Source organism: Melospiza melodia, chromosome 8 (genome assembly GCF_035770615.1).
Source record: "Melospiza melodia melodia isolate bMelMel2 chromosome 8, bMelMel2.pri, whole genome shotgun sequence".
NCBI classification, from domain to species: domain Eukaryota; kingdom Metazoa; phylum Chordata; class Aves; order Passeriformes; family Passerellidae; genus Melospiza; species Melospiza melodia.
The window spans coordinates 13,248,025-13,261,889 of record NC_086201.1 but is presented as its reverse complement, the minus strand read 5'-3'; the positions used below and the strand labels follow the sequence as shown (position 1 = coordinate 13,261,889).

General features: G+C 41.4%; 1 protein-coding gene across 1 annotated transcript in view; it reads right to left on the bottom strand.

Moving 5' to 3' along the window:
- CNTNAP5 (contactin associated protein family member 5) overlaps positions 1–13,865 on the bottom strand; it is a 269,119-nt gene that overhangs the window by 127,574 nt on the left and 127,680 nt on the right. The window contains exons 5-7 of the mRNA XM_063161822.1: positions 12,970–13,173; positions 10,855–11,039; positions 7,194–7,337 (exon numbers count right to left, since the gene is read on the bottom strand). Of these exons, the coding sequence (XP_063017892.1) occupies positions 7,194–7,337; positions 10,855–11,039; positions 12,970–13,173 (533 nt within the window). The remainder of the gene's footprint in view (positions 1–7,193; positions 7,338–10,854; positions 11,040–12,969; positions 13,174–13,865) is intronic.

Genomic DNA, 13,865 nt, shown 5'->3' with positions numbered 1-13,865 from the left:
TTCTACCTGCAGGTTAGAGCATCAAATGGGCACTTAAACTTTCCTCATTAATCACTCTGTGGATACTGTCCAATAAAAAGGGTATCCTGCTTTCTGCAGAGGATTAGAAAGGATGATTCATATGACAGGTAAAAGGACTAAGATCCCAGGCCTGGCTGAGATACAGATGTGGTAACCTGGCAAGAATATCTCCAGCTGGGAAATCGGAGGACTTCTTCTAGCTGTGAAGGGACTGAGTTTGCAGATGAATTTACAAGGAGAGCAACAGAAGAAAAAGGTGACCTTTGATGCAGTTTTAAAAGGATAAGATGAAAAATTGGACTTCAACTCCGAGAAACTGGATTTTGAGAATGAGGGAGGTTCCTTCAAGCCCTGTTTTTAAATTAATTCTCTCTAGCAGAACAAATGTCAGGAGACCCACATATTTCATGTACTTCTCAAGACCATGCTGAACACTACATGAAAAGCAAATCAAAGTGAGATACCAGCTCCAGCCTTCTGAAATACTGCTGCAAACTGTCTTCAAACAGGATATGGGAGCACCAAGGTGCACAATGTGCCTTCAGTTAGGATGGGTCCACTGAGTGAGCAACCAGTCCATCCCAAGGGCAGGGGACCTAAAGTTCCTGTACTGAAATGGGTTTCTGTTTCTCTGAAAAAAATTTCAATATGGAAATCTGAAAGCTTTCCTGATCCAAGTTACATTGAAATGAATATGGCCCTGTGATAATCAATCTCGTGATAGAGAACTGCCCTATCTCCACTTACTGCAGGTACCATGAATTCCAATAAAATGTTAATTGTTTATCATATTGATTTAAGTTGTTTACATTAAAATAATATTCCCAATGGAGAGAAAGTAACATTTAACAAACAATAGAGAACGGTTAGAAGAAACTGAAACATTGTGATCATGACAGAAAAAGGGATTAGATTCTTGGCTAGACCTTTCTGGATGTTCTTTATCTCAGACTCCTAAACTGACTGTGTCACTGGCCAGAAGCAGAACAAAGGATTTTAGCATTTTTATGCCCACAGTAACTGTACATTACTGTTTCATTACATGGTGCAATAGTGAAGAGATGCTGACAAAAGATGAGAGCAAATACAGAAATATTTTGGAAACATTCTACATTGTTTTTCTCAGACAGGAAATGGGGGCAAAAGACCACAGGAGGAAACACACATACACAGAAAATAGTGACCATTTAATATTTTCTCTCTGTGGTGTATTGACTTTGTCTGGATGCTAGGAAGAAAACCCTCCTGTGTCAAGAGAAAGGCAGTTCAATAAAGCAAAGGCTGCACACAGAAGCAAAGGAAAACAAAAGACTTAATTTTTACTTTCCATGAGCAGATGATGCCCAGCTACTTCCTAGGAAGCAGTTTCAGCATGTGTAGAAGTTGCTCTGCAATAATGAATGCCTTCCTTTCTCTCCTGGCTTTTATTGCTGAGCAGACTCACTTGGTGTGGAATGTGCCTTTGGTCAGTTTGGATCAGGTGTCCTGGAGACCTGTCCTGTCTCCTCCCAAGATCTCACCCACACCCAAACTCCTGGTGAGGGAGAATATTCACCTTAAGCAACAAGTAGGAATGAAGCCAGCCTCTCAAATTCACCTTGATAGAAGTGAATTAGATAGATGTCTTAGATCAAACTGGCAAATTATTACAGTCCAAGTCCAATTTTTGCTCCACTTCAAGGTAAAGTGATCTACAGCTTATTAGTTTTTATTGCCTAGAACAAAACACAGCAGCAATGAGATTTTTTTCCTTCATTATTATTATGAAAACAAAACCACATCTACCTTAAAATAGAAAAGTGTATGGAAAGAAATTCCTATCAGCATTTTCCTTTTTTTTTAATGTATTAGTTTCTCTTAATAGATTTTCCTTTGTTAAATTCCAATTATCTGTGTATCATAGCACAGCACCAGCTTAAATGGTTGGGGTGAGCTGCACACAATCCAGGCTCCTGACTGTGATGGGCTCAGCTTCTGTTATGCCCAGTGCCAAAGAGTTCCTAAGGCCTTACCAATTGGAATAAGACATTAAAATATATACTAAGCCTTGGCTTTGCAGAAAATTACATTTTCTCCCATTTTCCTTATCCCCTGCTAGCTCCTATGACAATAATTAGCCATCTCTCTTCCTCTCCTACAGGGACTAACAGCCTTATCACCTCCCACCTTGAAACATCCTCCTCTGCTCAGCAGGCACTAACTGCCCTATTCATTCAATTTGACTAGCCAGATAATGTAATAAATGAAACCCTGAACAATTGTTTCTAACCTGTAATTTGCTGAAATCTGATGACTCTCAAAAAAGCCTTGTTTGCTCAGAAACATGTCATTTTTTTCTGCATGTCATCCAGAATTATTAAAAAATATGGTCTCTCTCCCCGAAATACTTGCTTCATTTGTTGCCATCACAACTATCAAAATCCTAACACAAAGAAACTTTTATATCAAGGAGAGTTTATAAATGCAGCTATGTGCTGGATTATACATTTGCACACTGAAGCTCTTTAGAATTGTGGACAAAGCCAACTGAAATCAATGGGAAAGATGTAATTTAAATAGACTTTATTTCAAGACCTCAATTGAGGTGACACACTCAATTTCTTTCAAAATAATCCTGTTATACCCTTCAGGAACAATAAAATAGGACCTTAGAATGAATGCTATTTATATAGACTTCCTTGCTATTCCACATTGCAGGTAGAATGCAAAGGAGACTCCTCTGAAGACCCAGAGACCACAAAGAAAGATAGAAGAAACTATAAATACCTATTTTTAAAAGAATCAAATATTTCTAGAATCTGCCTTATCTAAAAAATAACAAATTCTGTTCTCCCTTTAATTGTGTGACCCAACACTTCCATTAGATAATTGAGTAATTTTTACTTTTTTTTTTTTTTTTTTTTAGAAATTCATGTTGGTCCACAGGAAGTTGTGAAAAATGTCACTGAAAACTTCCAACATTTTCATATAGGATTCCTATAGTCTCATTGGAATACCAAAAATAGGAAAAATAATCTAACTTTGGTTCTCCAAACCTTAGGAGGGGCCCTCACAAATCACCAGCCTGATGTTCACAGATAGATCAGCACTTGCCAGAGCACTTTGGTAGAACGAGACAAGGAAATTCTTCTCAGGATGGACGTACCTCAAATCAGCTTAATAAAATAGCATGTTTGGATTCTCTATAAAGAGAATGAATTATTAGTTTACATTCTCCTGTCACTAGGTATCTTTCCTTGCTCTTTGATGCTGGCAATTGGTTATTTCCCCAAGGCACTGCAGCGATACATTTACATGTCTCCACATCCCTCGCTGTGCTGAGCTGTCACTCTCACATTCAGCATGGCAGGCCAGCGTAGAAATCCAAGCATATCTGAGAGCTGACAACTTCTGCCTTACAGTACCCTGCACTCCTCTGCAGCCAGCACAGGGTTTGCTCTGCTAAACAAAAATGCAACTCCAATTTCTATTAGCCAGAGGTAATGGAAGAGAAAGGGAGATTGTGTTTTTCTCAATTTCAGTGAGTAAGTAGGGTGGACCACTGAGAAGACCAAACACAGCATCTTTTCATGATCTCCTAATTTCTTTTCATGAGCTAGACAACTTCCTATTTTGGCATCACAAATCAGTGAAGCACAAAAACAACTTAAGACACTGGCCACAGGTCACATTTGAATAGTTTCTAAGGGTGCAACCAGAATCTAGCATTAATGGTGCTAGATTCCACCCATCCATGGTGGAATGGATCCTATATTTTCAGGAGGCTGTAGCTATTGTTTTCTCTTATGTTCTCCCTCAACCAGATGCATTTAGCAATTCTCAATGGATTTGTCTTCCTAAATCTTGCCCCATCTCTTCCTGCACCTACGTATACTCTTAACATGCACAAAATCCCTCAATGAAGACTTCTCCATCCCAGATATCAAGAGATAAAATTTCCTTCTGTGAAGAAAACTTTCCCTCCTGCTTCTTGTAAATGTGGCTCTTACTTGCATATTTTCTTGCCCCTACTTAATTGCCCAAGAAGTGGAACTGCTGTGTGATTTCTCACAATGAGCAGTCTGCACTTCTCTTGTGCTGAGAAGACATTTCGTAAATAGGACAAACCTTTAGATTACTATTTTAAAGCATTTTATGAGGTTTCCCAAGGGTCCACCCTAGGACCATGACAGTGGTTAATTACAGAAATTTGACTTCTCATAACCTTTTGCAGTAATCACTTGGAAAGCACATAAAAGATTCTATATCACTGCTCCACATTCAATGATCAAGGGACGGGAAAACAAAATGAACAAAAAACCCCAAACAAAAAAACAACAAACCTTCCCCCACCCCCCAAAAAAAACCCAATCCAACAAAAAAGCTCAAAAGAAACCCAACAAAAATTTAAACCAACCAAACAAAAAACACCAAACAAACAAACAAAAAACCTAAAAAACTAAAAAAAAAAAATCTAAACCCAAAAAGCCACAAAGGCTACAACGTGCCATCAGGGACAGAAGAAACCCCAGAGAGAAGAAAGATCGCCTGTCCAAACAGACAGTGCTATGTAGGGAGGTTAAGTATCAGGCAATACAAAAATGGAATTCTGAAGGCAGTTCCAGTTCAAAGAGACAGGCTGCCTCGTTATCTTGAGATGCCTTCTCAAGGGGATTCATTGCAAGCCTGAAAACTGCAAATGAGTTACAGAAAAGAACAGGCAGAATGATAATCACAGCCACCACCCAAGAGTACAACACAAACTACAGCACTCTGCTATTGACAACCTGTAGTTTCTTCCTCTGACTTTAAATGCAGCTGATTTGGGACCATTATTTATACGGGTGAGGAACTACATCATGAGAGGAAATCTATACCTCTAAAGCTGGGGTATCATTCTCCTGGCTTGTGTGAAAGATGTCAAAAGCAAAAAAAACCCCAAAGCTGATATGTGTGAAAACCCCCAAGTTTGGCTCACTGACTGTGGCAACATTCACAAAGGCACAGAGAGTGAGTGTTGAAGTCTGCCTGCCTTTGGAGGCAAAAACTGATGTCTCCAAGCATTAATGGCTGTCTAATCCCAAACCAACCAGTTTGTTATCAAATATCTTTTGCTAGAAGACAAAGGTATTTTGAAGATTAACAAGGCAGAACCATCTCAGGTGACCTCCAACTTGTGGATAGAGGATGTAAATATGCAATATATTTTTGGAAAGAGTAGTTTCAAGTCCCTGTTACATCTAATCATTCTTCTGTGCTGATCCTTTCATTGCATTTCCACTTCAGACAACCTTAGTGACTACAAAGACATGAAGCAGAGAAGCTTGCAGCTCCCTGTGGATAGAGCTTGTTGCTTGAAAACCTCAATGCACTTTGAGTAAAAGCATTTAGTGCACAGTAACTCTGGCAGGCAAAACACTCGATTTAACAAGAACAAGTTATTTTAATTTGAGGAAGTTAATTGCTAATGGGTGAGGAAGAGAAGAAAAGGGAAACAGGATCAGCCTGAATAACCTAGAAGTACCTGAGAATTGTTGAAACAGCTGGGATGCAAAGAATGTTGGAAAAGAGATTTACACGGCCCATTTCCAATGGAAGGGTGTTCATCTAAGATTATGAGACACTCTGAGCGCGGCAACCTTTCCACACACTTTGCATACCCAAGCGTCACAGACACAGCACAGAGCAGCTCATAAACCCTGAAAAATGCAGTAAGCAGCCTGCCTCTGGAAACCATGGTGTTTAAATCATCACTTATGTGAAAGAGATTGAAGGGTGGAGGCACATCTCCACTACCTGAAACTGCGAGAAGGAGCTGGATTCCTAGACCTTTCATCTAGCATTGTCTGAACCAAGGGTAGTGATAACAGAGTTTCACTGCTTGGAGCCACTTACACCCAGACAATGCCTTTCTGAAAAAAAGTGCATTGCGAAATTTTGCTCTTCCTCTTTAGTACGGCCTTCCCATTACCCAGCCAGCAAAACAACCAGCTGTTTAATGACCTAAGAAGCAGACAAGGGCTCTTTGCTCCCCCATTAGAAAGTAAGCTGAGGGGAAGAGCAATTTAACACAGCTCATAGGATTTCTGCCTTTGAGTCCTCAGTCAGAACAATCAAACTCAAGATTATTAAAGCACAGTATCTCGGTCCCAGGGGAGTATCCTGGAGGCAGTCTTGACTGCCAACAACACAGTGAGGAACTTTTCACCCATCACCTTTCCATTTTCCAGCTCCCTGCCTATTCAGCCTTGCCCTAGGCAGGGAAAGCACAGAAAGAACTTCCTTGGTCTTCTGGCTTGCTTCGTTTTAGGTTCTGTGTTTTTATACACATTGCTACAAACTAGAAGATGCCATGGGAGCCAGAAGCAGTTTCATCTCCATGTTCTCCAAAGACACAGTGTTAGCCAAAAGGCATTAATCAAAGCACAGTGTAGGAGTGAGACAAAAGCTGAACAGAGTTGAATTAAATATAGTTTGTCAAGGCTGTGGGAGTGTAGTTCACTCTTCTTACAAAATAAAATGTTTGTTATTTTCGTGATATATTTAAATGTATCTGTAATTTTGGACCTTACTATGTGTTAAGTTATATTTGTGGTTTATGCTATCAAGCTGGATAAAACTGTAGTTCCTCTTGCTTTACCCCTACCATTCCACATTTAGAGACAGTAGTACAAAGTCAATGGTTCTCAGAACTGCCAGTACATTGAATATAAGGAGCAGCACAAAGAAAACTATTTCCAGTGATAACAAGAGTATTTTTTCTCCTCTATAATATGAACTGAAGCATCAAAGTAGAATTCTGCTAGCGCTGTACTTCCCAACAGTGACAGAGAATAGTTCAGAAAGTAAGATTTTATCTGAGTTAACCAGGAAGAAAAAATCTCTATGATTTCTATCATGCCATTAAATATACACATTTTTATCTTGAAGAAAAAAATTAAAATGTTTCCTCAAGCAAATTCTAATAGACCAGGAAAATCATAGAAATGCATTGGTTTCCACATGTCTCTCAATAACTCTCTCCACAGGAGCCAGTGCTGGCTGGTGTTAACCTCAGCAATATTATTTTAACAAGCTAATTATGCCCATAGCTATCCAAATCTGAACTCTGCTCATTCAATGCAGCCAGCAGCACCACGAGAGCACAAAAAGCATGGAAGCAAAGAAGGGAAGCACATGGCACTGCCTCTTACCACAGTATAGATCTGAGGTTTGCGTCTTTTGGCCAGGTCAATTATATTGACTCCGTTGTAATAGAGGTTCTCAATGCACCCATGGAAGTTTTTCCTCTGAAAGGTTCCTGGCTTCCCTGGGACAGGAATCCCTCCAAAGCTGAGCTTTTGGAAAGAATAAGAACAGCATTATTTAGATTATATATATATGTGTGTACGTATATATCATACTACATTGTGTTATCACCCCAAAAGCAGAGCCCCACTCCATACATCCACCTGGGGTATTATTTAAGAAACAATTCCCACCAACATCATCACTGGGAGCATGAGGCAGGCCCTGGCCATCTCTCAGGGGAAACCACAGCTCCCATTGCATTCCTGCTGCTGGAGAAACACTTCTGGCACAGAGAGCTCACTGCTTTGGGAGCAGCTCTGAAGTGCCTTGGCACAGCATCCTAGTGCCACCAGCTCCCCTTCTAGGAACTCCCACACACAAGGAAACCTTCCCACAGTGTGCAACCCACAGCCCCACTGGCCCAGAGGGTGACACCAGGCTGCAACCCACAGTGCTCAGGAAGCTCTAAGCGATTGGGGAATAAATCCTCCCTGCCCTCAGAGTTCTGGGCTTGCCTGGGAGCTGCAGTCACTCCTTTCCACCAGGCACGTGTTGAGCAGTTCTGGTTTCAGCCAGAGAAGGGCACTATTACATACACAAGTACCCCATTTGCACCTTGCAGTTTCCCTGTGCTTTGGTCTTTACAACTGTCCCATGTGGCATTTAGGACCAAGCTTTGTAATGGAGAAGTTCTGCAGGCTACACATTTGCACAAAATTTCTGGCAGATGTTAACACTGTGCAGGTTACAGCTCCTCACTCAACTGGAGGGCTGAAAGCACTGGGAGGACAAAGACCCTAAGAAAATCAAGCTGCCAAATACAGCATAACTGTTCAGATTCTGAAGAAAAGAAAGAAAACCAAACTCCACAACCCCAAAAAATTCTGATAATCCTGCCTTCATTTTCCAAATGTCACAGCTCATTTCTAATTAACTTTACTGACCTTTCTGGCAAAGCGTTACTGGTGGTACCACTAAAGTTTTACTCATTTTTCCCGTCACAGCCAGCAGCACAGTGAGTGATATAATGCAGATGGGGATCCTGCAGCCACACTTGATCAGGACCTGTGCTGCAATCCTACTGCATCCACTGCAGCAAGAGTATGCCCTGCTGTGAGGCACTGCTTACAGGCTGCCAGCTCCTGGAACCTGGTCAGCCCTATTCCCCTGTCACAATTCCCAAAGCCTTTCCTCAGCTCATTATTACAAAAATAAAGGGCAATTTGGGGGTTATTTTTCCTCCCACTCCATCTAACAAGCTGGGATACATAAGCAAGTGAAACCTCCCTGGGTAACCTTGAAAACATTTACTTGAAAACAAGTTCTTAATGAACTTGCACCTCAGTTGTTTTAATTGATCACTTCAGAGAAATAAAGAGTGAGCAGACTGCTACTTTACGTCACTTGCAGGTTTGTTATTGGCATGAGGGCTTATCTGGTAGCAATGCTGGTTTTTTTTTTTTTTTCCAGTGAGAATCATTAGTTTTTTCTAAGAGGCCAGACTTTCTTTCTTTCATGTTCTATTCTTCAAGTCTCCTGCTAAGAGACTCTGTACTGGGGTTTCAAAACAAGAAGAAAAATCAATATCAATTACACCAAAGCATTATTAAGAAAACAGTTTCCTTTGTGATTGGTAATAATTTTAATTATGAAAGTAATGATTTTATTACCCTCAGTAAGGCCTTTAATCCCTAAAGTGTGCTGAGATAAACTTTCAGTAGACTGCATTGCTGTAACGTTTGACTGAAAGACTCTCTCAGTGCAAATGGAGAAAAAACACACTGAAAAACTAAGCTCAGGGGACAAGGTCTGAGTGCCAAAGTAGTTGGTGGTGATGCTGATTTACAACACCTGGAGATCTTTTCTATCATGTTCCCTATTTTTGAACATCTGGAAAAATGTTCTGTAAATTAGATTGGAGCCTGAGTTTCCCCTAGTTGGCACCAAGCAAGAGGTAAGAAATTTTATTATTTTGAAATTAGAAAAGCTGATGACTCAGTTATTTGGCTTTTCTCAACTCCATTTTAAAAGCAGTTACAGTTTTGGCCCCTGACAGTTCACCCTAAAGCTGTTGCAGAATCCCACTGTTCCAAGCACTGACCCTACTAAATGTGCTCATGATTTGGTAGAGCAGTACCAGGGGACAGGTACCACTCTCTCCACCCTGCTCTGTGAAATGCAAAGAAAGGAATTTCATCTGGAAGATGAGAGGAGAGAGCAGGAGAGCAGGCACCTGCCACTGCTGAGCTGTCTGCTTTGTTCCCTTGGGTGTGTCGCAAAATGATCCTTTCCGGAGAAATGAATTCAAAGTGCAAAGGGGGAACTTGTGGTCTCTGAAGCAGTGAACCGTGCCAGCTCAACACACCCAGACAGGGTGATGGCTCTGTGCAAGCACGACCCTGAGCCTTGTGGGCAAGGAAGACTTGGCAGATAAGCACAAGGGGATCAAAAGGAACAGGGGGAATTTGCACACATTGGCGTTGATGGCCAACAGATGAGGAGCTGCCTTGCATACAGATACGATGATATTGAGGGCTTTAAGGTACTTATTAAACAACTATCATCCATAAGCACTGAACTGCTGGGGTGATATAAACTGCACTCTGCCACACCTTGGTCCCATCACAGGGGAACACACCAGGCTCGGGTTTATGGGCAGGCAGGATGTTTCCTCTGCTGACCTGCTCTAGCTCCCTAGATCAGCATGCTCTGCAACATGCTCAGGTGTGAAGGAAACTGGCTCAAGCTGGTGGTTAAAATCACAGAATTACTAAGATTGATAAAACCTCTAAGACTGTGTCCAACCCAGCACCCTCATGTTCATGACCAGACCATATCCCCAGCTACCACTTCCATACATCTTTGGAACACTCCCAGGGATGATGGTTCTACTACTTCCCAGGGCAGACTATTTCAATGTGTGACCACCCTTTCAGTAAGAAGATTTTCCTGCTATCCAATCTAAACCTCCTCTGCCACAACTTGAGGCCATTTCCTCTCATCCTGTCATTTGCTATCTGGGAGAAAAGACAGATGCCCACCTCGCTAAAACTTCCTTGCATACTGGAGGTCTTTCATTCCTGGTGGGAATACAATAATTTTCACATGTTCATCTCTATGTGGAGAGCTGTAATTCAAGCAAGTGGTGTCTGGACACAGGGACAACTCAGGGCTAGAATCCCCACAGTCATGCTCAATTCAATGCAGGGATGGTGCACAGTGATGCCATTAAAATTATACTGGACATGATAACACAGCTGCTCCCTGAACATTTGACTAGAACCCAGGCTATGACTTCTCATTTATTCAAAGTCTGCCATACTTTGAAGTGCAAACATAATGCAATGCCTATTTGCACAGAGATTTGCCACTTTCTGCCATATTTGGAATTACACTACATAGTTTATGCTGTTAAAGTATGAAAGGAGCTCTCTAGGAAGGAAATATTAAATAATGATCTGTGCTGGAAAGAAACAGCTCATAGGGTAGCTGCTTTCCATCACACTCATTTTATAGCAATTCATACCTCAACTCAAAGGTTATAACCTAAAGGGCTTCACACACCTCATAATCAATATCCAAGTGATCTGAATCCCCCTTTGTTCGGAAGTGCTGGGTGTGCTTGTCCACTGTGAAGTTCACTTGCTTGTTGAAGCGTTCTATGAGAACTGAGTGCCAGTGCTGGTCATCCAGGAGGCTGCCCAAGGTGACAGAGGTGTGGCTGTTACTGAAGTGCAGGTTGGAGTCCCCTGGAGTGGCACAGAGAGGCAGAAGACACCAGAGTTACCTCCAGACTCTTGACTGGAGCATGGGGACTTCAAGGAAAGCACAGAGCAGAGCTCCAGGATGCAAGTCAGAGCTCTTGGAAGCAAATTTTTTTCAAAGACTGCCTTAGATTCCTTGGGTCTCTTATTCACACGCATGTGAATTCACACGCATACCGCCCCCCACCACACACACATTCTTTCCCTGTGAAATCCTCGTGATGAACCAGGAGGTGTTACAGATGCTGCGCTCACACACTGCAGCAGGCAGGACACTATTACTTTGTCTGTATCCTTGATTCTGCCAGGCTTTTTTGGTCCTGGTGGCTTAAGAGCTTCCTTTGGGTAACACCAAAATCTTCTGTCTAATCACATCAACAGACCACTCCTGACACTTCACTGTCAACTCCGTGCTTTCTACATTTTAACAAGAAAATTGTTTAAAAAAAAGGCACTAGTCAGTGAAGCAATAAGAGTGTTTTGTTCAGCTCATAAAAATTCTTAAACCTGGCCTAGCTCTCCAAAAGTATAGATCACAAATCATAAAAATATTTAGGCTGGTAATTTTAACCCAGTAATTTCAAGCACTCTTCTGTTTTCCAGCTGGCTACATGTCTGAACACTTCAGAGCCTCTCACTGAAAGGGAGTGTGTATCCTCCTTTACATTCCCACAGAATGGAGAGAACACATGCTCCAAAACTGCCAGGCAAGATGCAAGCAGATTGAAGAGAAGTCATCAAAACCCCTGTCATGACATGTGAATGCAAAAAAGAGGACCTGAAATGGGTAAAATTTTGTACACTTGGGGCTACAGCTGAAGAAAAAACCCAACTCATCTCAGAATGCACATCCACAACAGTATCTCCTCTGGAAGTTACATAATATAATTAACTATAGTATACTCTTATCCTAGCACAGAAAATTTGTAAGAGGACAATTCAGTGGGGTAGACTCCCCCATTCAGAGCTTTGGGATGTAGGTTTTTGGTTCAAGTAACATCCAAATCCCAAATCAGAAAATGATGTATTATCATTTCCAAACTTTGCTGAAAAACAAAGAAGGAAAGAAAGAAAGCACAACCTAGGGACTCAACAATTAATGAGCTTATGTAAAAATGAAGTCCAACAGCTGTGGAAAATAGTTACTGATTTCTAAAACAAACATAATTAAGCACAAGGGGAAAAATGCCCAACTTAAACCCCTCAGTATGAGAAACATGAGCCAGCAGAGACTGCTGAGGCCAATACCATGGGACACCCACAGATGAAGCCAGTGAAGATTTTGCAGTAAGGCTGGAAGAGGGGAGTATGATCATTCCTACTGGAGTAGCCTCAAAGTGCTTCAGTGTATCCATCAGGGAAAAAAACTAGCATCATTCCACAGTAAAAAAATAAGACAGCCTTTCCTCTGATGCTCTGATCCAACATGATTGCACAGTGATAGCCTTACAGATATTGAAGAAGGAATATTCAGAGTTTTCAGGAGAAAACATGCAGCAGTGTGAACAATGTTTTGACCAGAATGTTATCATTGAAATTCTGTACTCTCAGCTCAGCTCTGAATCACTGAGTGAATGGAAAAAAATTAGACACAAACCAAAAATAAGCCTTTCCTGCAGTCCAAAGAACACTTCCTGAGAATGCTGTTCTTAAAAATAATATAAAAATCCCACACACATGTAAAAAAAAAAAAAAAAAAGAAAAAAAGATAAAAGGAGCTATGTGAAGAATCTGAAGCAGCCATTGAGCAGTTCTGCCTTGCTCAACACTAGTTAGAGTAGCCAAGGTCTCAGCTCAGCTGCCATGTCCTGCATGACATCAGCACACAGAATGTTGATATCAGCTGGAGTTTGCAGATACTGTCTAATAAAAATAACAGATTTATATGCAAAACCATGATCCTAATTACCCTTACCCAGGTTGAGGTGCAAGGAGAGCTTCCCTTTCTGCAGTTCCAAGGTTATGTAGTCTCCACGCTGACCTTCTCCATGGAATAAGACTCCATCCCCCTGCATGCTCTTGAACTTCAAGGAAACTACATCTTTGAATGTGCTCATAAGCTTCTGATTGAACCTGTAGAGAAGTGAACTTCTGCCATCAAAGTCTGCAATATCTGACTCTGGAAGAAAGAAAATGGCAAAATGGCAAGGAGGGGCAGCATCAGAAGAGGGATTGCATTTTTTTCAGGATCTTTTCAAATACAGTTTGGAGTCAGGTATTGTTCTGAGTGTACATCCACAGGATGTACAGGTCATTTGGGAAACCACATTTCATCCATTTCCAATCCTCTCCCTCTGCCAGAGAAAGGGAATATGAGGATAAAACCAGAACCCCTCTGCACTTGCCTTCCTCATACAACACTTCTCTCTCATTTAACTTTCGAGAACAGAACAGGTGCCTCCCATCATATTCAGATCTCCAGAACATCCCTTGCCACATTTGCTGTTCCTCTCAAATGCATGCAGGATGCTATTCATTACTTTGAACACTTCAGTACTCACTCCACTTCTGTAGCTTCACAAGAGTCTGTTGAGCTGTTCCTGCATGCCAGCCATGCCTGCATCCACCTCTGCATTCTGATAAGGATCCCCTCAGCCTCCAAGGGCTGGCTGCTTGCTTGTGATGGGCATTTATCAGCCATGTTCCTGCATGCAAATTGACTAGGCTGGCAGGGATAGTCAAATATCAATTCAAAAAGCTTTTGAAGAGATTTCATGGGAACTGGGCATCTAAACTGATTATACACCTTTGAAAATCCTATTAGAAACATATTTTCCCCTACAGCCAGCCTCTAAAATCCCAATCATTCTG